Below are 22,247 nucleotides of genomic sequence, written 5' to 3'. Positions count from 1 at the left end.
GAACCTTTTTCTTTCTTTATTTATTATTTTACATGCTTCAAGGCTTGTGGAGGAGCTGTGACACAAATCGTGCACACATGCAACAACACAATACTTTACTTTCACACAAACAGCCACTGAGTTTGGGGGAATTGACTTCCCTTCTCAGAGCCCCTGGGTACCAACGACGTCCTATTTATGACACTGCCTTTCTCTCCACACTCAGTGGGGAAATTAAGGAATTTCCTCCTCCCCATGGATGTCAACCTTTGGTGGTTTTTTTATTTTATTTTATTTTTTATTATTATTATACATTCTTGAATCTTTAAATGCCGAGTGTCTATAATTGAAGCAGCACACACCGTTTAAAATTTATTTGGTACTAGCAGGAGTACCCGGCATTGCCCGGTGATGTTCTAAACCTGTTGGCATTTTGAAGAAATCAATTTTTTTTTCTCCATTTATTTGTAGGTGCCTACAACACTCCCCGACCTACACCGAATAAGGAGAATGTATATTTGATATGATATTACACACACACGATAATTTAATATTACCTTTCATATAGCTACAAAGGCTCAGGCATTGTAAAGCAATTTTTAAACATCTGAGTACAGATGGTGTGCCTGGGGTTCAAACGGCTGCCCTCCCAGACAGCGGACCCTCTAACCATGAGGCCAGTGAGTGTCCATTGTTAATTCTTATTTTTAAACCTTAAAATTCATTTTGTTCATTATTTGAGCATCCATGGATGATGTTATGTCTCCCACCATGGGATTGAAGAACAATTTTATTTGAATGTCTATTTGGAAAGCATTTTGGTGGGTATAACTAAAAAAAGTAGTTGTGCGAAATAATAAAATTCTACAACCATCCTGAAAGCAAAGGTCACATGCAAATTGGTTTATACAAAGGTATTATGTTTTTTGTGCAAGTTGGCAAAATGACTCCCCTTATCATTACCGTTTGTGCCAAAGATGCACAGGGAGATTTGTATCTGAAGTGCTGCAATCATAAACTTGGTATGAAAACACAAAGTATAACTGGGGAAAGAAAGCTAGGATGGTAGCAGCTTGGATGGGTGTGGGGGGGGAGGGGCCGAGGGGCCGAGGGGCCGAGGGTGGTGATTGGGGGGTGAGGGGGATGTGTTTTTATGTGCCATATTGATGATTTATTGCTTCCTGTGTAATGCTTGCAATCACGACTTTTAGGACTTGTGTCCGATCCTAATAATATATGAATAAATGAACAGGTGCAGATACAGTGGTGAGAAAACGTTTGTGAACCATGTATAATTTTCTGTATTTCTGCATAAATTTGACCTAAAATGTAATCGGATCTTCATCCAAGTCCTAATGATGGAGAACCTGATTTAGCAAATATGACACAAAAAATCTACTTTTTCATTTATTTATTGCTCAAAATGATCAAACATTAAATTGCTTTGTCGGAAAAAGTATGCAAACCTCTGGGTTAATCAGCTCAATTAAGTGTGTAATTACTGTCATGTGTTTCAATCAACGGGATGACAATCAGGAGTGAGTTTGGGTGGTCCTGCTCTATATGAAAAACAAACGTTTTTCGTCACCATCAGTCTGGTCTTCACCACACAGGTTTGTGGAAGTGTCATGCCCCCAATCAAAAGAGATTTCTGAGGACCTTAGAAAAATAATTGTCTGCTTGTTGGTCTGGAAAAGGTTACAAAACCATTTATAAAGATGTTGGGCACCACCAAACCACTGTCAGGCAGATAGTGTACAAATGGAGAAAATTCAACACCATTGTTACTCTTTCCAGGAGCTGTTGTCCAACGAAAATCATTCCAAGAGCAAGGCCTACAATAATCCAAGAGGTCACAAAGAACAGGCTAACATCTAAGAGTCTGCATGCCTCTTTTGCATTGGCAAATGTCAGTGTTCATGAGTCCACAATCAGGAAAACACTGAACATGAATGTTGTACATGGGATGATAACAAGGAGGAAACAACTGCTCTGCAAGAAGTACATTTCTGCCTGTCTCAAGTTTGCCAATGACTACCTTGATGATCCAGATGGTTTTTGGAAGAATGTTCTGTGGACAGATGTCGAAAGTTGAACTTTTTGGCTTTTTTTTTTTTTTGTATACGGAATCGAGGCTCGTGAAAGAGCTAACATTTATTTCACAAACAAATCAAACAGACAAAATATATAAAAAGAAGGAGCGGTAGACAAGATGTGGAGAGAAGGGGAAGCACACAAACGCAACATTTGAGAGCAGGGACATCGGGAGATGTGTGGGAGGGAGAGGGCTTGGGGGGAGGAGGCGTGGGAAGGGGGGGGGGGGGGGAGAAGTATAAAACACAAGGACACCAAGGACTTCCAGGACAGGAGTTGGTATTTCAAAAAAGTGGATTTGGGGTGAAATTAGTGGGGGTAGAAAAGATCAAGGTTTTGGATGGGGGAAGATAAGAGATGGTGGTGAACAGCTGTTTTAAAGACCTGGAGGGAGGAGTGGGATTGAAGAGAGTGAGGGAGTTTGTTCCAGAGGTGGGAGAATAGAGGAATGAAGGAGTGAAGGTGAGCAGAGAGTCTTGATTTTGGCAGTTTAACCATAAGAGGGTTGCAGGCAGATCTTGTGTGACCTGTAGGAATATTTGGGGGACAGAGCCCAGAGAGAGCTGGGGGGGCAAGGCTGGAGAGGAGTCGGTAGAAGACTGAAAGACCACCAAACCTGCCTGCGGTGAGTGAGTGAAAGGCCTTTGGAGTTAGCTTCATTGCGGGAGATTCCAATGATTCTGAAAAAGGCCTACAATAAATGAAAAACAATTTTTTGGCGAAAACCAAACACTGCATTCCAACATAAGAGCCCAATCCCAACCGTGAAGTGTGGTGGTGGGAGTATCATGGTTTAGGGCTGCTTTGCTGCTTAAGGACCCTGACGGCATGCCATCATTAAGGGAGCCATGAATTTTGGATTGTTCCAGAAAATTGTACGGGAGAATGTCAGGGCATCCGTCCATGAGCTGAAGCTTAACAGAAAGTGAGTTATGTCTCAGGACAATGATCCTCAACAAACAAGTAAATCTACAACAAAATGGCTGAAGCAGAAGAGATTTTGCATTTTGGAATGGACAGGTCAAAGTGCAGACCTTAACCCAATTGAAATGTTGTGGCAGAACCTGAAATGAGCAATTAATGCAAGAAAGCCCATAAATATCTGAGTCAAATCAGTTCTGTTCAGAGGAATGGGTCAAAATTTCTCCAAGCCGATGTGCAGGACTGATCAAGAGTTGCAGGAAACGTTTGGTTGAAGTTATTGATGCTCCAGGAGATGCCACCAGTTACTGAATGTAAAGGTTTGCATACTTTTTCTGACAAATTGAATGTTGGATCATTTTGCTCAATAAATAAATGAAAAAGTCGATTTTTAAAATGTGCTATTTGCTTAATCAGGTTTTCTTGATCCCTTGTTAGGTAGGACTTGGATGAAGATCTGATCACATTTTAGGTCAAATTTATGCAGAAATCCCCAAAAAAATTCTACAGCGTTCACAAACTTTTTCTCACCACTGTATCTCGGAGCATTTTGCCACATGCTCGCAAGCATCAGTGTATATATATATATATATATATATATATATATATATACACATATACATATATATATATATTGTTGCGAATATGGAATTTGGCCTCCATATCCGCTTGTAAATATTCCCCTATTTTCTCCAATACTCCCCAACTTTCCCCAATCCCCCATTCCCTAGTCCCATTGCATGTAAACAACAATCAGTAGAGCCGACCTTCCCCTTATTCCCCCATTAAATGTCGTGCCCAGGTCCACCGCACCACACGTAGACAACTTTCGGACATCTTCCTAGTTATTCTTAATCTATGTCAGTTAAGGCCTCGTTTCCATTAATTATGACTCTTCGTTGCACCAGAATGTGATTATATGGCATCAGTAGTGAGTTTAGGACCTTTCCCATACCTCCTCCCATCTTCTTCCCCAAACAACAACAATAACAACAACTACAACAACAATTACAACTACAACTACGACTACAACAACAGAGGGGCGGGGAGTGTGCGTCCTCACACCGGCTCGGTTACCCGCCATGACCATGCGCTCCACGGCGTTACCCCGAAGGGGCTGGCTGTCAGCTCCTCGTCAGGGGCGGAGCCAGTAACCCCCCCCACGCACCCAATGAGAAGCAACGTGCCGATTCCATCTGGGGCGGAGCTAACGAGCCGAGGGCGTGTCACTCCCCGCCGGATATACGCGGCCCCGCGCCGGATGTGACGTCAGATGCGCCTCAGCTTGGAGAGAGAAGCCACCGCCACCCCCAGCGCGACGATACCTCCCCGCATCTTTGGACCGGACCGGACCGTACTGTACCCTGCCCCGAGCCCAGGAGGACCTGGAGCCATCGATCCTGCCTTTCCTAGCCATCAAACCCCCGTGTGAGTCAGCCGTTGTCCCGTTTGTCTGTCGTCTGTCCGGGGTTAATATAAGAGTGTGTCTAAGTGCCTGTCTTCCTGTAATATACCTCTAGCCCCTGTAATCTAACCTTTTCCGTACGAATATACTTGAGAATCGAAACATTGGTGTCGTATTGTGTTATTGTAATCCAGCCGGGTGTCTTCTTTTTCTTATTGAGCCAGCATCGCGCGACTAGTCAACGTTCGGGCACAATCGGGTAACTTGTGCAGACGTGGTCATACCATAAAACCGCTCGGTAAATAACATCCAAGCCACGTCTGTAACAATATATATATATACGAGGTGTGTTCAAAAAGTATCCGACCTTTGTTCATAAAAAATACTCGTATCCAGATACAACAAACTCACACTAATCTCCTTCAAAGTAGTCCCCTTGGACTGCCACACACTTCTCCCAACGGTTCTGCCACTGTCGGAAGCAGCGCTGGAACGCCTCTTTTGGGATGGTGTGCAGCTGGTCCGTCGCATTCCGCATGATGTCTTCTCTGGACTGAAATCTGGTCCCTTTCAGGGGCATTTTCAGTTTGGAGAAAAGCCAGAAGTCACACGGAGCCATGTTGGGAGAGTAGGGAGCCTGACGAAGCACAGGTGTGTTGTGTTTGGCCAAGAAACTCTATCAAATGTGAAGAATGGGCGGGTGCGTTATCGTGATGGAGCTGCCAATTGCCTGCTGCCCACAGGTCCGGCCGTTTGCGTCGCACAGCGTCACGAAGGCGACGCAGAACCTCTTGGTAATACTCCTTGGTGATGGTTGTGCCGTGTGGTGCGTACTCGTGATGAACCACGCCACTGGAGTCGAAGAAGACAGTCAGCATGACTTTGACATTGCTGCGGACCTGCCTTGCTTTTTTTGGCCTCGGGGATGTTGGATGCTTCCATTGTGATGACTGCAACTTGGTTTCTGGGTCGTACCCATAAACCCAGGACTCATCGCCAGTGATCACTGTGTTGAGGAAGCTGGGATCGCTGTTCACAGTCTCCAGCATGTCCTGTGCGATCTCCAAACGGAGTTGCTTTTGCTCAATCGTTAGCAGCTTTGGTACGAACTTCGCTGAGATTCTCCTGAAGCCCAAATCCTCCTTCATAATGGAATGAACGGATCCAATGCTGACGCCCACCTCGTCTGCAAGTTCTCTGATCGTGATTCGACGATCCTGCATCACCAGGGTCCTCAATTGGTCAATGACGATCTCATTTCGGGATGTTGAGGGCCTACCCGAACGTGCTTCACTCTCCACTGATGTGCGGCCATCTTTGAAGCGGTTGTACCACTCCTTTATCTGTGTGGTGCTCATTGCTTCGTCCCCGAAGGCCTGTTGAATCTTGCAGATCGTTTCCACTTGGGAATAGCCAAGCTTTACACAAAATTTGATGCAGTAGCGTTCAAGTTTTTCCGTCATTTTGTCAAAAACGAAAATCCGACGGCGCTCACTTACACTTCCTCACTCATCGGCGGTCTGCCGTCGAATGACAGCTTCTGCAGGTGGGAAAAAATTCACGCGTGCGCATTAGGATCGCCTACATACGTGCACCAATCAACACCTCCCTAGCTTCATTTGTTTACGCACGACAAATTAAGGTCGCATACTTTTTGAACACACCTCGTGTATATATATATATATATATATATATATATATATATATATATATATATATATATATATGCACATATACATACATACACTGTATATATATTTTTTGAATGGAGGTTATATCAGGGTTCATGCTGACACACCACTGCATTGTGATGGTGATGGAGGCACTGTAATCCTCAAATGTGATTTCACATTATGGGAATGCCAAATCGTATGTACAACCCCACGACTGGAGTTTGCTGGTAATATTGGTGGATGCTCATCGAGTCTCATTGATATTTGCATGTTCGAGATGACGGTTAAAAAAAAAAGCAAGCACAATTTCCACCTTTGTTTTCTTTACCTCTCACTGTTGTCTGCCCTGGTCTTTTCATTCCCTTTTGCTTTTGCTTGCTGCACACTGGACTACCAAACCCACCACTCGTCAAGTCCTGGTATGGTTTCTGGTTCCTCTCCAATTGCACTCCTCTCCTATACCCTTGTCCTCACCCACCTCATATCCCTGCTGACCTCACCTCCCCACCCCCCCATACCCTCAGCATGCTGACGCATCCCCATACCCCGGCCCTCGTCGTGCTGAAGCGCCCCCTACCCCCGACCCTCGTCGTGCTAACGCGTGCCCCTACACCCGACCCTCGTCGTGCTGACGCGCCCCCTACCCCTGACCCTCGTCGTGCTGACGCGCCCCCTACCCCTGACCCTCGTCGTGCTGACGCGACCCCTACCCCTGACCCTCGTCGTGCTGACGCGCCCCCTACCCCTGACCCTCGTCGTGCTGACGCGACCCCTACCCCTGACCCTCGTCGTGCTGACGCGACCCCTACCCCTGACCCTCGTCGTGCTGACGCGCCCCCTACCCCTGACCCTCGTCGTGCTGACGCGCCCCCTACCCCCTACCCCCTACCCCCTACCCCCTACCCCTGACCCTCGTCGTGCTGACGCGCCCCCTACCCCCTACCCCTACCCCTACCCCCGACCCTCGTCGTGCTGACGTGCCCCCTACCCCCGACCCTCGTCTTGCTGACGCGCTCCCTAACCCTGGATATCCCCTCCCACCCCCCCTGCTCCTTTCCCCTGAACTTGTACATGTTTTGTTGAATACAGTCTGTTCAACATACTTGCATTGGTCGCAGTATGAGTAACGGTTCAGCATATTTGCACAGGTAGCATTACATCTTCCCTTCATTGCTACACTATTGAATGTTCTCTTTCCCCCTCCATTTATTTCTTCTTGAGTGAGGCTTATTGAAGAGCAAGGAAAAATGACAGTGAGTTAGCAGGGCAACAGTTGGGCACAACCAGCAAGGGGATAAATGAAAGAAGGAAATAGAGAGAACCAAAAAGAAAGAGAAAAATGCAAGCATTGAAATCTGGAAGACGATTGGATAAGGAAGGGTTGTTATTGGGGGTAATTTTCAAGCACACAAGCATCAGTTTAAAAACGAGTATCAGTTTTGAATACAGACATGGATCAGGATGGGGGTGCACTGCTTGTTTGAATCCCTGGAGGGAAGAGTGTGACACAACTGTCTCGAATGCAGTTCTATAACCGGGATAAGTGAGGAATCACACATGTGCGTTCATTCTCCTTTTCTCACTGACCTTGTTGTTCACCAAGTCCAGTATCCAATAGGGGAGGGCTGTTGTAGGGATGGTTTTTTTTTTTTTTTTTCCTTTGGACCTGAAACGTTGTGCACCTCCACCTTTGCCATGTTTTCATACTATATGCAGAAACGTTATTTGGTTGTTTTTTTTTGCACCCTTTTTGATCATCCCCACCAGTCCATGTCTGATGGTTTTCAGTTTGTCACCTGCCTTTATCCTGAAAAGTTGCCAACACAACCCTATCCACAAGAAGGGTGCCAAGACTGATCTTAAACACGGACTGGACGGGTTATCCCTATTTAGCCACTGGATGTTTTTGTCTTGTGATCTACTTCTTGAGGTTGGTGTTCTGCAAGGCAACATGATAGAACCAATTTTATTATTGGTCAACGTTGATGACCTTTTTTGCTTTTGTAAAATCCTGTGCCATATGGATGAGTATTCTGTACAGAAAAATAAGCTATCCATCAAACAGAGGCTTCTGTAGCATCCCGTTCTTGGGTGGGAGTGGGGAGGAGAGTCCCAAAAGTTTAAAGTAGACCCCAAATTCAATTATTTCCCCCTGAAAACCATTGAAATGCATCATGGTCTAATTTGAATGTAAGATTATTTTGATATATATATTTTTTTTTATGAATCGAAGTGCGGAAAAGGCCTTAAAGTGTTGATTTCCAATTTTCGCCAGCGACGTCTCACTCAGAACGCCCACTTTGATCCAATTGGCGACTTGCATAGAGAAAGTGTATTTCGAATTTGGATTCCCATATTGTTTCCACCGTCATTAGCAACTCTGAAGGTTCTCAGTATATTGAAACTGATCTATTGATACTATTGGAGACACATTTAGGGATGGAAAATTGGAAATGCTTTTGGTGGAATTATGGAGCCTTGTCGTTTCAAGACTTGTGTGGGCGATTCAGCCGAACATGGCAACAATGGAGCAATGAAAGCTCAAGTTGCATGTTCACTACAGATTGGTAGGTTATGTTTTCTCTTTCAATTGATGATTTATCAGGGATTTTTGTATTAATTGATAAATCGCTTTATCACTCCAGAAGAAATAAGGCATGGACATGGCATGGGCACTGCCGACAAAATGGGCAACGAATGCTTTGTCCCATTGTCACAGGCTGAACGGTGTCCTGTATGTTACGGGATCGTCCCGTTTAATACTTTCCCAGGACACCATTAGTGTCTGTGTGTCGTGCTATGTCGTGCCGTTTTGGTTGATGTCCGTGTTGGTTGATGTAGAGGGGGGATTGTTGTCAGGAGAGGAGTTGGGGTGGGGGGGTGGGGGAGGGGTTACATGGTGGCGAGGAGTTTGAGCATGGTGGCGAGGGTGAAGTGACATTGGATGCAGGCAGGCCAACATAATTGTTTGATTCTTGATTCACCGCTCAAATCGCGTATGCACATATGCTGGTAGCTGGGTAGAGATGGTCTTGCAGTTTCGAGTAACGGCTGTTTCTTCTGCGTAATTGTGGGGATGGCATCCTCTCTCCATTTTGGCGGATGACCACAAGATCGAGCCATCGGTTGTTTCATAACTGTGTCTGTAAAATGTTCCGAGCACAAACGCGAACATTTTTGTAGGCCCCATCCACACGGGTATTTTGGGTAAACCTCTAATTCTGGAGTTGCCCAACCAGTCCAATTTCTGCCAAACTTAGGATCTTTTGTCCATTGGTGTGGCATGAAACTATCTCGGTTTGCATTATTACAACCACCAAGAACACATCGACTCAGCATGTTTGTGGAAAATCGAAAATTATTAGCCGTTTGTGTTCAATCGCATGTAACCCGTAGATAATATGAAAATAGTGGTCGACTGCTGAGTGTGACGTCACAGTTAAGCATGAAGATTTCGACTTTCCATCACAAAATTGCCGACTCTATAAATCGCAGATCGGAAAAACGCATACCATATCTATTTTGTATGGTATCAAGGGATAGATTAGCGTCTGTGGGTGAGCTTTTGGGTTCCCCCTTATGGGTTGAAACCTTGATAGCATTGCTACTCAGCTGATTGCTTAATTTTTTTTTCTTTATCTTATTTCTCATGCGTCTCTTCCATCTCTGCCTGTGTCTGCCCGTTCTTCCTTCTCTAGCTCTTCTCTCATTCCATGTCGTTTCTTTTCCTTACATCCCTATTCATGGATCCTTGTTTGTGCCTGGCAGGCCTTAATGCCTGAGAAGATCTGTGGCTTACAGGTGAACTTGACTGAGACAAGGTTGCTCCATCATGTTTGTTGCAAATTGCTTTCAATCTGTTTGCAATCATTTGTCTTATTCTGCTCGTGTAGTGTTTTGGACATTTCAAAATCTCATTTTACAAGCATACTTGGTTCCCTGTAAAGATGACAAATGCAACCTTTCACTTATTATGATTACTAGCAACGGTACCTGCCCTATGGGCGGGGCTTCAATTGGGAAGCCCAAATGAAAAGGCAAAATATCAGAAATTGAAGGCTTTTATTTTATTTTAAACGATTCATATAAACATCCATTGAATCATATCGCACGCAAATCATCAAAATTTAAACAGTACATGGTGCCTATTTTGAAAAAAGATTGAATTCTGCAAAACGGAAGCGGCCGCTGCACGGCTTTCTCAGTCGCACGTTTATGTGTGAAGAGTGCGCGCCGAATCTGCAACACGGAAGCGGCCGCTACACCTGTTTCTCAGTCGCTTTGCACACGCTGCCATGTTACTTTGGAGCCGCACGTTTATATAGGAAGAGTTCGTCATGAGTCGATCTACTCTCTCCTGGTAAATAGAATAAACAGTATTTGTAGAATTTCAACAAAAGCCACATCACTGTTCATATCAGTAAATATTATTCCATCGTGTTTGGGAAAATTTGGAAGAATTGGAAAAACAATATAGCCTATTTTACAATATAGCCTATTTTACTCCCAGGGGTCCCAGGAATACCCACCTAAAATATCGTTTCGATCGGTTGAGCCGTTTTTGCGGTACTTTCGAACGGACGGATGGACATTTGGTGAATTATAGTAAGATTACTATTAAAACAAATCTTGGCCCGTGAAAGTGTAAAAGGCTTTTGAAGAGTTGAATTTTTGGGAGAACGAGGTTATTGTTGTACTTGTTTTTCCACTTGATGAAGTGAAGAGGATACTTCTCTTGATATGAAGAGGATAGTGAAGATTACAAACCCCTTTAAAAATGTTATCAACACATTACTTCATCACTCAGGAAGTGAGGTACTGACTTGTTTCTATATTCTTGCAGGTTTTCGTTTCTGGAACATTTGGAATCAAAAAGTTTGCCCAATGGAATAATAATAGACACTTCAGTTGAAATGCATCAAGTGAGTTTCCAAAGATTGGTGGTGTGGAGAGTTGCACACCTTTGGTTGCAGTATTTTGTTTTCATTGATGTAAAATGGATACTTTATGGTGAATGGTGATGATTTCATATATACAGTGGCGTGCAAAAGTATTATTATTATTATTATTATTTTTCTTGTGTACTGAATCGAGGCTCGTGAAAGAGCTAACATTTATTTCACAAACAAATCAACCAGACAAACAAAATATACAAAAAGAGGGAGCGGAAGACAAGATGGGGAGAGAAAGGGAAGCACACAACCACAACATTTGAGAGCAGGGAGAAGTGTGGGAGGGAGAGGGCTTGGGGGCAGGAGGCGTGGGAAGGGGAGGGGGGTGGGGGGGGGAGAGGTATAAAACACAAGGGGACCGAAATTAGCGGGGGTAGAAAAGATCAAGGTTTTGGATGGGGGAGGATAAGAGATGGTGGTGAACAGCTGTTTTAAAGACCTGGAGGGTGGAGTGGGATTGAAGAGAGTGAGGGAGTTTGTTCCAGAAGGCGGGAGAAAAGAGGAATGAAGGAGTGAAGGTGAGCAGAAAGTCTTGATTTTGGCAGTTTAACCATAAGAGGGTTGCAGGCAGATCTTGTGTGACCTGTAGGAATATTTGGGGGACAGAGCCCAGAGAGAGTTGGGGGGGCAAGGCCAGAGAGGAGTCAGTAGAAGACGGAAAGACCACCAACCTGCCTGCGGTGAGTGAGTGAAAGGCCCTTGCAGTTAGCTTCATCGCGGGAGATTCCAATGATTCTGAACGCTTTGGTTTCAACAGCGTGAAGACGAGCTAGGTGTGAGGTAGGAGCACCAGACCAGAGGGGAGAGCAGTATTCCATAGAGCTGTGGATGAAAGCCTTGTATGTGGTGAGGAGCTCAGGTGTGCCAAGGAAGGACTTCGCACAACGGAGGATGCCCAGTCGGCGACTGGCTTTGGAGGCCAGATTTGAAATGTGGTTTTCCCAGGAAAGATCATGGAAAATAGTGAGACCCAAAAGCTTGAGTGACAGAACTTCTTGGAGAGGATTATTCAGAAAGTGGATGGGAGGGTTTTCCAGTCGGTCTTTTCGGAGAGACATCGTAAGAGTGTGAAATTTATCAGGATTGAAAGACATGTTCCATTTGTTTGCCCAGTCTGTGATTTTGTCCAGGTCTGCAGAGAGTGAGGAGGCTGCAGACTGCCGATCTGAGGGATGAGGAATGGAGCGACATAGAGTAGAGTCGTCAGCAAAGAGATAGAGAGGATTTTCAAGAGAGTCAGAGAGATCATTGATGAAGACCAGAAAAAGCACAGGGCCCAGAACACTACCTTGGGGAACTCCAGCCTGAACAGGAAGAGGAGATGAGAGAAACCCATTCAGGGCCACACGTTGACTACGACCAGAGAGGAAGTCCGCCAGCCATGCGTGGAGATTTCCATGGATACCAAAGGAGGAGAGTTTGGTGAGCAGAGCAGGGTGCCAGACCGTATCGAAGGCACGTGAAATGTCAAGGGAGACAGCTCTAATTTCCTGTTTGGCGTTGAGGACCTCCATCCATTGTTGAGAAAGCAGAAGCAGCATGTCCAGAGTAGAGTGACCAGGTCTGAAACCAAATTGATGATCAGAGATCAAGCCATTGGAGAAGAGGAAAGATTTCATATCTGAAGCAATGATGGATTCCATGACTTTGCTGATAATTGGGAGAAGGCTGATTGGTCTGTAGTTGCTGGGATCTGTTTTTGCACCTTTTTTGTGCAAAGCGGTGATGTTGGCTGATTTCCAAGCAGATGGCAGATGACCTTGAGCAATAGAGAGGGTGAAGAGAACAGAAAGAGGGAGTGAAAGAGCGGAAGAACATGATTTTAGGACCCGTGGGCTGATGCCGTCAGGACCAGTTGCAGAATCAGAGTTGAGGGTTCACAGAAACTTTTCCACCTTGTCAGGAGGAAAGGACACAGAGTCCAGGAGCAGCTGGGTACGACTGGGTACGGTGGGTACAGAGAGGGATGGGTTTGGGACAAAAGATTTAGAGGCAAACACAGAGTTGAGGCATTCAGCTTTTTCACGTGCGGAGTCAGCCGTTGAGCCGTTTGAGGTGAGGGAGGGGATGGAGGGGGAACAAACACCAGAAACAGATTTGACCAGACGCCACCAGGATTTGGAAGAGGGAGACAGATAGAGTTCGGTCTTGATAACGGTGAGATATTGTTTCCTGGCTCTCCTGAGGGTGGACACAAACTTGTTTCGGGCTTTGTGAAAGGAAATGAGATTTCCTTCCGTTGGATTTGCTTTCCAGGAGACGAAAGCAAGTTGTTTCAGGGCAACAGCCTCACCACAAGATTCCGTGTACCATGGACGGGAGGAAGGGTATGACAACTGAAGACGAGATGGGATAAATCTGTGCATGAGAGAGAGAGCAATTTACTTTGAAAGAATTCCCAGGATGAGTTGATGTCAGAGGCGGTAGTATTCCACATTCAGAGCAAGTATTCACCCTTCACCAATAAATGCCACATTTAGATGAATTACTAATTATGCAAAAAAAAAATTTCCAAATAAACTTTTTTCTTCATAACGGAAGAGATCAAACTAAACACTGTTGTCATTGAAGGAGGTTTCATGTCAGGAATACGTGCAAAAATGATGTACAAATAAAAAATAATTTTTTTACATTTTTTAATATATATTTTTGTATACAAAGTCAAGGCTCATGTAAGAGCTAACACATTAAACACAAAAAACATAAACGGACATAAAACATATAATAAAGGGAGCGGGAGGCAAGATGGGGAGAGAGGGAAGCAGACAAGCAAAACGACAGGAGAGAACAGGGACATCGGTAGATCTGTGGAAGAGAGAGGGTTGCAGGTAAGGGGTGCACAGTCTAAAACAAATGGACACTACTAGGAATTTCAGGAATGAAGTCGGTGTTTCAAAAAACTGGATATGGGGTGAATTAACGAGGGTAGAAAAGATCAAGGTTTTGGATGGGGGAAGATAAGAGATGGTGGTGAACAGCTGTTTTTAAGACCTGGAGGGAGGAGTGGGATTGAAGAGAGTGAGGGAGTTTGTTCCAGAGGCGGGAGAAAAGAGGAAAGAAGGAGTGAAGGTGAACAGAGAGTCTTGATTTTGGCAGTTTCACCAGAAAGAGGGTTGCTAGCCGATCTTGTGCGCCCTGTAGGAATATATGGGGGACAGAGCACAGACAGGGCTGGGTGAGCTCGGCCGGAGAGGAGTCTGTAGAAGACAAAGACCAAAGACCACTCACCTGCGGTGAGTGAGTGAAAGGCCCTCAGAGTTAGCTTTATCGCGGGAGATTCCAATGATCCTGAAAGCTTTGGTTTCAACAGCGTGAAGCCGAGCTCGGTGTGAGGCAGGAGCACGAGCCCAGACGGGATAGCAGTACTCCATTGAGCTGCAGATGAAAGCCTTGTAAGTGGTGAAGAGCTCAGGTGTGCCAAGGAAGGACTTCACACGATGGAGGATGCCCAGTCGGCGACTGGCTTTGGAGGACAGCTTGGAAATGTGGTTTTCCCTGGAAAGATCATGGCAGATAGTGAGACCCAAAAGCTTGAGTGGAAGAACTTCTTGGAGAGGATTGTTGAGAAAGTAGATGGGAGGGTTTTCCAGTCGGTCTTTTCGGAGAGACATTGTAAGAGTGTGAGATTTGTCAGGATTGAAAGACATGTTCCACTTGTTTGACAAAGCTGTGATTTTGTCCAGGTCTGCATAGAGTGAGGAGGCTGCAGCCTGCCGATCTGAGGGATGAGGTATGGAGTGGCAGTGATTGGAGTCATCAGCAAAGAGATAGAGAGGATTTTCCAGAGAGTCAGAGAGATCATTGATGAAGACCAGAAAAAGCACAGGGCCCAGGACACTGCCTTGGGGAACTCCAGCCTGAACAGGAAGAGGAGATGAGAGAAATCCATTCAGGGCCACACGTTGATGACGACCAGAGAGGAAGTCCACAAGCCATGCGTAAATGATGTAAAGAACCGATTAGATTATGGGGTCAAAAGGTCAGAGGTCATGTCGGGTAAAAATGTAATACTTGAGAATAGCTGAAGGAATTTTAATTAAACTTGGTACAAGTCTGCAAGGTGATGTAATAATGTTGGCGGAGACATAATCGGTCTAGTTTTGCTAAAGAGTGCTGTTCTAGTTTTTCTTCTCTTGTTTGGTATATTCAGATGCTGCAAGATTGCCCAATGCCTTTAACGCATTTGGACCATGGTGTCATGCAGCCTGGATCATGGCATTCTGCAGAAAATGTATTTGGTGCTGGCACAGGCAGTTCAAGTTACATGGTGGGTATTGATATTTGCTGTTGTATTATATCAGCTGACTTGTACTCATCTACGACGGGAATTTACGTGCTCATATAATCATTTTCTGTGATAGTTGCATTATTTAATGTTTCAAATTAAATTATTTTGTGTACACATATATCTCTTCAAATGAACGTCACGACTTCCAAAAGGCGCTATTCCGGCTACTTGCATACATACATGATGCATACATACAAACATGCACAATAGCTGCATTATAGGAAGATTGGCATGTTTATCAAACTTGATATTTGCTGATTCCCTCTTCACAAGCTGCTGTTGACTGACTGACTGACTGACTGACAGTCAGTTTGGCCACTGGGTGTGCTGCTGACTTGTCATATTGGGATTGATGTCATATATTGAAGAATCCTGTATGAACAGCCTTGTGGTACCATTGTTTAAAATGACAGACCTGGCAGATCTATACTCCACAAGCCTGCACCAGTTTGGAAATGAGTTGCATGGACATGTTCACACAAAGCCAGTTGGCAGATCGAATCCTGGCCTACTTTCCCAACATGGAAGTGCACAAGCAAATCGTTATTCCTCGAGCAAGTTGAGCAAGTGCAACAATATTGCACTGCTTACAAGATGCTGTCCCCATTCCAGAAGTCATTCTTCTTGATGGAGCTGCTATTATTAACATGCTATGACCTGCTACAGCCAAGACATTTTATGACTTATGGTGTGTCCTCTCTTATGGTGTGATTTGTAGCACACGTGACGAAAAGCTAAAATAATACTGATATCCAAGTATTAATATCCAAGATATCCAAGTAATACCCAAGCCCTCTCCCTCCCACAGATCTCCTGATGTCCCTGCTCTCAAATGTTGTACTTGTGTACTTGCCCCTCCCCATCTTGTCTCCCACTCCCTTTATTTCGTCTTTTGTGTCCGTTTGTTTTTTTGTCATTAATGTTAGCTCTTACACGAGCCTCGATCTTGTATACAATATATATATATATATATATATATATATATATATATATATATATATATATATATATATATATATATATATATATATATATAATCAATTTTGTAGCATCACATAGATCCTGTCTATCCACAAATGGCTAAGTTAGGTACAAATGGCAGTCATTTTGGAAAATGGATGTAAATGTTACTACAGCAAAAATCTGAGATGGCCCTATAGATACATATCCTTCATTGAACTTTGCCTAGATGTTTGCCAAATGTTACGCTTTTATCGTCAAACTCATAATTGATTCACATATCTGTCGCACTACTTGTTGTGTGCCGTTCGTTTCAGAATAATTGAACATTCCTGCGGGAAACCGTTAAATTAATTTGGGATAACTCAAGAATGTTCCTCCTTTGGATGAGCTTACTGGACTAAGCGTCACGTCATTAGGTACCGTATTTTCCGGTGTATTAACAGCACTTTTTCTCGGCAAAAAAGGTTAAAAGTTAGGGGTGTGGTTAATACACTGGAAAATACGGTACACATGGCCTATCTGCTCTGGGTTGCAGGTATCGAGCTGGCCATTCTCTGGAGTAGTACCTCCCGGCGTGGATGTTCGTCTCACGTGACATTGTCGTGGAGTTGGACTGGCACTTGTGTGACGATGTTAAGCTGGTTTGAGGGTGTGTGTAATCATCACTGATGGTGGTGGTTACCTGTAAATTTTGTTCCCATGTGTGTGCTTCAGTACATTTCATATACATGCATAATAATACTGCTTCATGCCTGTTTATATGTACATGTGTATCCCTCGTACCTCATGCATTATTTTGATATCTACAGGTGCAAGATACCAGTCTGTGCAATAACTTACTTTGCCAGTCAACATCAACCACACCTCCAGTAACCCCACCACCAATTGGCTCCAACTGTTACGGTGCCTTTCTTCCCACTGCTATAAACTATCCTGGTACATACGAGTTCTCCCTGTCCTTCCCGAACTCAAGTTCTTCTAAGGCAGCTCCTTGGACGGTGAGATTCCAAGATTTTCTTGCCTGTTTTTGAAGTACATTTCTGGTAATCAAGAATCTGTTCTATTGGTGACCCACATACGTTTGCTTGTTGTACTTGGTGTTTGTACAACCGGTCCATATTGTATCGATCTTTCCATATTGTAATGGTTTCCCGGTTCTAATCCAGCAAGTCATGTCAAAGCGACCATAGGGGTCAGGTGATTTGACAACTTTGGGTCGGGTGATACGATCATGAGTCACGTGATACGATCTTGTCTAGCAGTATGGAGCCATGAATGATCCACCCTATTCTCTAAGATTGCAATCACTGCCTTTGTTGGTGCACACATTTCAAACCACTTGTCTCTGACATATCCCTAATACAGGTGTAACTCTAACCTATTTGAGCAGCACATGGACCAAGCTATTCTTAGCCCATTCTCATTAAGGATCCTCCCCCCCCCCCCCCCCCCCAACCTGCCCCCTTTTTCTCGCAACGATACTCTCGGATGTTCATTTGGCGCTAAAGTCTTATCCTCTTTCGCCAACTTTTCCATATGGATGTCAACTAAACAAATAATGTGATCAGATGTCCACCCGAGGGTCAGCGCAACCTGTGATGCATCATCCTGCCTGTGAAGCACCTGTCGTACAGTTCATACAGGTCGGGAATCAAACCCAGATGAGATAGCTTAAAATACCTTAATAATACCAGTCCAGTTGCAGGACTGAAATATAGGGTTGCCAGACCCTTCTCTACCTTCTCAGGAGAAAAAGATACATGGTGCAGGAGCTGTTGGGGTGTGACTGAGTAGGGTGGGTTTAGAGATCAAGGGGTTGGGGACATGATTTTAAAGGAAACGCAGAATTGAGGCTTTTGACCTTCTCATGAGCGGAGTTGGCTGTGGTGCCATTTGAAGAAAGGGAAGTGATGGCAGGGGAGCATACTCCATCCAGCGACATACTTGACAATATGCTACCAGGTTTTTGTGGTGGGAGACAAGTTTGAAAGTTCAATCTTGAGGTTGGACAGATGCTGTTTTCTGGCTGTCCTCAGTGGACATACACTTTTGTTGCAGGCTTTGTGAAATGAGCTGAGTTTGACTTTGGGCAGGTTTGCTTTTGAGGGAGAGAAGGCAAGGTGCTTCAAAGCAACTGCTTCTCCACAGGATTCAGTGTACTATGGGTGTGAAGAAGGGTAAGATAATTGAAGACAAGATAGGTTGAATCTGTACATGAGAGAGAGCAGGTTTCTGTGGCAGAATTCCCAGGCTGATTTAATATCAGGGGCAGTAGCTCCAGGTCTGAAGTGAGATGGATGCTTGCTGTCCTTGCTAATCTGCCTGACTCACCAGCACTGAGGCAGCTCTCTGAGAATAACCAGCGATATGTTGACTTTTATAAGCATATGATCAGATGAACCAATTGGAGCAGAGGAATAGCAGGAGACATTTTCCAGGGAGGTTTGTCTTCACGAAGTCGAGAAGGCAGGATTTGCCATTGAGAGAAATCAGGGTTGGAAAATTTGCAGATTGATTCTGTCCCATGAAGTCACAGAAGTCGTTTGTTGAAGTGCTGTGGCTGTTGAGAAAGGTACCAACACCAAACCAATTTGCATGGTGACCTTTGAAATCACCTCATGTGAAAAAAATAGAGTTGTGATGAATGGTTAAAATTTGGTCCATGTCTGAGAAGATGTAGACATTTGAGGATGGTACAACAGACATACAAGAGGTGGGAGTGGAGGGGAAGTAATAGCCAAAGATACTGCTGCGGGAGTTGCAAGATGAGTACAAGGTCAGTGAGAAATTGAGTTATTAATGTAAAGTGCAACTCCACTGCTGGGCCTATAAAATCGGAGACAATAACCGGGGAGAGAGACTTATGGGGTCAGGAACGTCCTGTGTGAGGAAGGATTATGTTAAACAGATGTCTGGTTTTTCTACCATGGCCTGGATTGAGAGCTGTCGGGTTGGACAGATGCTTGATGGACGGAGGGGGAGACATTTAAAAATTGTATTAGGCAGGGTAGTATTGTCGCGCAGCCGCCGAAATTAATATCTGGCGGTCGCGGATGCCGATCACGAAGGCTTTAACTCCGAGGCGGAAACCCAATGGCGGATTCCAAAATCTAAAACACCTAAGCGCGCAGAATGGAGGGTAGCGGCGTAAGTCCCCGCAGCCTTAACTTGAAATCAACCACCCGGTAAACTGCGTTCAGATATATGTACAAAAATAATGCAAGGGTTTATTCAAATGAAAAAGGCAGGACAGGAAAATGCGTGCCGATAATAAAATAATGCAGCTAAATTGGGATCCCACACACAACAGATTTCAAACACGAACAGGGGATGTGGAGTAATAAAAAGAACACGTTCTGTTAAATATATACGCGGAGCTCGGCTTATCTGTCTTTGTCGTCTTCTTCTGCTGCTGTCCAACACCAGCCTGCTCGGCCCGACCGCACACCACGAGGTATTGCTCCGAGCTCCGATCCTCTCGCTGACCACGAGGTCCGTGCACCAAGCTTCAAAGCACCCAACGCAGGCCAGCGGCTTCACACGAGGTCGATCCCCACACGAAGCACGAAAAGACAGGAACGGAGAGAACGCAGGTGTGACTGCACGTCTCGTCCTTCCAACTCGCTTCTCAACTGCTCACTGCCAACTGCGCACTGCGAAACCAACTCTCGACCACGAATCCACGCTACTGAACTGCCAGGGGCCAGGAGTGAACTCGTCTCAACTCAACACCAACTCATGACTCATGGGCTGCGCGACTCTCAACTCTCAAAAACTGCTTGTGCACACGAACTCAGAATCAGATCTTAACTCCTGCTCAACTCCAGCAAAGGCGTCCGGCGCTGTTAATATATCTGGCCGATGATGTCCGCTTTGGCACACTGTCCTGCCAATCAGAGCCTCCCCCGACTCGCCGGCTCGTCCAGGGGCACGCCCACTGCGCCACTCACTCCCGTCCCCTATTCCTTGGTCACAGCACATACTATGCGAGGCGGGTAGGCCTCTCGGAGGTGCAAATGGTGGCAGCCATTATCGGCGGTGTCCTAGCCCGATTTCTTCCTAAGTCATGTCAGGGGGGAAAGGGCGTCATTAGTGTTGTACTAAAGGTCCTAACTAATATTTAAGTGGTGTGCAGTGCCAAAAGGGACAAAGGTTTGACTACCAGGTGAGATATACAAGGGCTCTACTCATTATTCCCTACACTACTTAACACACGAATCTCCTGGTAGATTCACAATCATGCATCTTAGCTGACAAAATGCCTACACATGACTTATTACAGGTAGATTCCCTATCGCGACAGGCGAAGCATGTTATCTACTCTGCTCTACATATGTCACTACCCAAATTCGTAACAGTATGTTAAAAAACAAACAAAAAAAAAAAAACGTTTTTGCTGTGCAAGCTTGTGTATTTTTGTAAACACTAATGTGATTGTGCATCTTGGGAAAATAGTTCACTGATTGAAATTTATGAAACGACCATTTCTGTGACCATTTCTTTGACGTCGGCAGTGTCAAAATTGACTTGAAACGCCTAGACCAAAAAAGTCATGTGAAACACTGTCTCAAAATTACTTCATACCTTTTTTTTTTTTTTTTTTTTTTTTTTTTGTTTTTGTATACCAGATCGAGGCTCGTGAAAGAGCGAACATTAATCACACAGAAAGACAAACCGACACATAAAACATATAACATCGGGAGCGGTAGACAAGATGGGGAGAGAGGGGGAAGGACACAAACACAACATTTGAGAGCAGGGACCGAGAGACATGGAGACATCGAGAGATCTGAGAGAGGGCGAGGGCTTTGGGGGGGGGGGGCATGGGAAGGGGGCGGTGGGAGAGGTATAAAACATATGGACACTGCCAGGACTTCCAGGAAAGAAGTTGGAATTTCAAACAAGGTGGATCTGGGGTGAATTAGCGGGGGTAGAAAAGATCAAGGTTTTGGATGGGGGAAGATAAGAGATGGTGGTGAACAGCTGTTTTAAAGACCTGGACGGAGGAGTGGGATTGAAGGGAGTGAGGGAGTTTGTTCCAGAGGCGGGAGAAAAGAGGAATGAAAGAGTGAAGGTGAGCAGAGAGCCGAGATTTCGGCAGTTTAACCATCAGAGGGTTGCTGGCAGATCTTGTGCGACCTGTAGGAATATTTGGGGGACAGAGCACAGAGAGAGCTGGGGGTGCAAGGCCGGAGAGGAGTCGGTAGAAGACAGAAAGACCACCTACCTGCCTGCGGTGAGTGAGTGAAAGGCCCTCAGAGATAGCTTCATCGCGGGAGATTCCAATAATTCTGAAAGCTTTGGTTTCAACAGCGTGAAGCCGAGCTAGGTGTGAGGCAGGAGCACCGGCCCATAGGGGAGAACAGTATTCCATTGAGCTGCGGATGAAAGCCTTGTATGTGGTGAGGAGCTCAGGTGTGCCGAGGAAGGACTTCGCACGACGGAGGATGCCCAGTCGGCGACTGGCTTTGGAGGCCAGCTTGGAAATGTGGTTTTCCCAAGAAAGATCATGGCAGATAGTGAGACCCAAAATCTTGAGCGACAGAACTTCTTGGAGAGGATTGTTGAGAAAGTAGATGGGAGGGTTGTCCAGTCGATCTTTTCGGAGAGACATAGTAAGAGTGTGAGATTTGTCAGGATTGAAAGACATGTTCCACTTGTTTGACCAGTCTGTGATTTTGTCCAGGTCTTCAGAGAGTGAGGAGGCAGCAGACTGCCGATCTGAGGGAAGAGAAATGGAGCGGCAGAGAGTGGAGTCATCAGCAAAGAGATAGAGAGGATTTTCGAGAGAGTCAGAGAGATCATTGATGAAGACCAGAAAAAGCACGGGGCCCAGAACACTGCCTTGGGGAACTCCAGCCTGAACAGGAAGAGGAGATGAGAGAAACCCATTCAGGGCCACACGTTGACGACGACCAGAGAGGAAGTCCGCCAGCCATGCGTGGAGATTTCCATGGATACCAAAGGAGGAG

General features: G+C 45.2%; 1 protein-coding gene across 5 annotated transcripts in view; it reads left to right on the top strand.

Annotated features, from left to right (window-relative positions):
* The window catches only part of LOC137420781 (tumor protein p73), a 141,400-nt gene that overhangs the window by 5,275 nt on the left and 113,878 nt on the right, over nucleotides 1-22,247 (top strand). For all 5 annotated transcript variants that reach the window (XM_078772317.1, XM_078772315.1, XM_078772319.1 and 2 more), the window contains exons 3-5: nucleotides 10,916-10,994; nucleotides 15,175-15,291; nucleotides 17,085-17,273. In XM_078772317.1, coding sequence (XP_078628443.1) covers nucleotides 10,916-10,994; nucleotides 15,175-15,291; nucleotides 17,085-17,273 — 385 coding nt within the window. The remainder of the gene's footprint in view (nucleotides 1-10,915; nucleotides 10,995-15,174; nucleotides 15,292-17,084; nucleotides 17,274-22,247) is intronic.

This window comes from Myxine glutinosa, chromosome 2 (genome assembly GCF_964187855.1).
Source record: "Myxine glutinosa chromosome 2, kmMyxGlut1.1, whole genome shotgun sequence".
Taxonomy (NCBI): domain Eukaryota; kingdom Metazoa; phylum Chordata; class Myxini; order Myxiniformes; family Myxinidae; genus Myxine; species Myxine glutinosa.
This window is presented reverse-complemented; position numbering and strand designations above follow the sequence as displayed.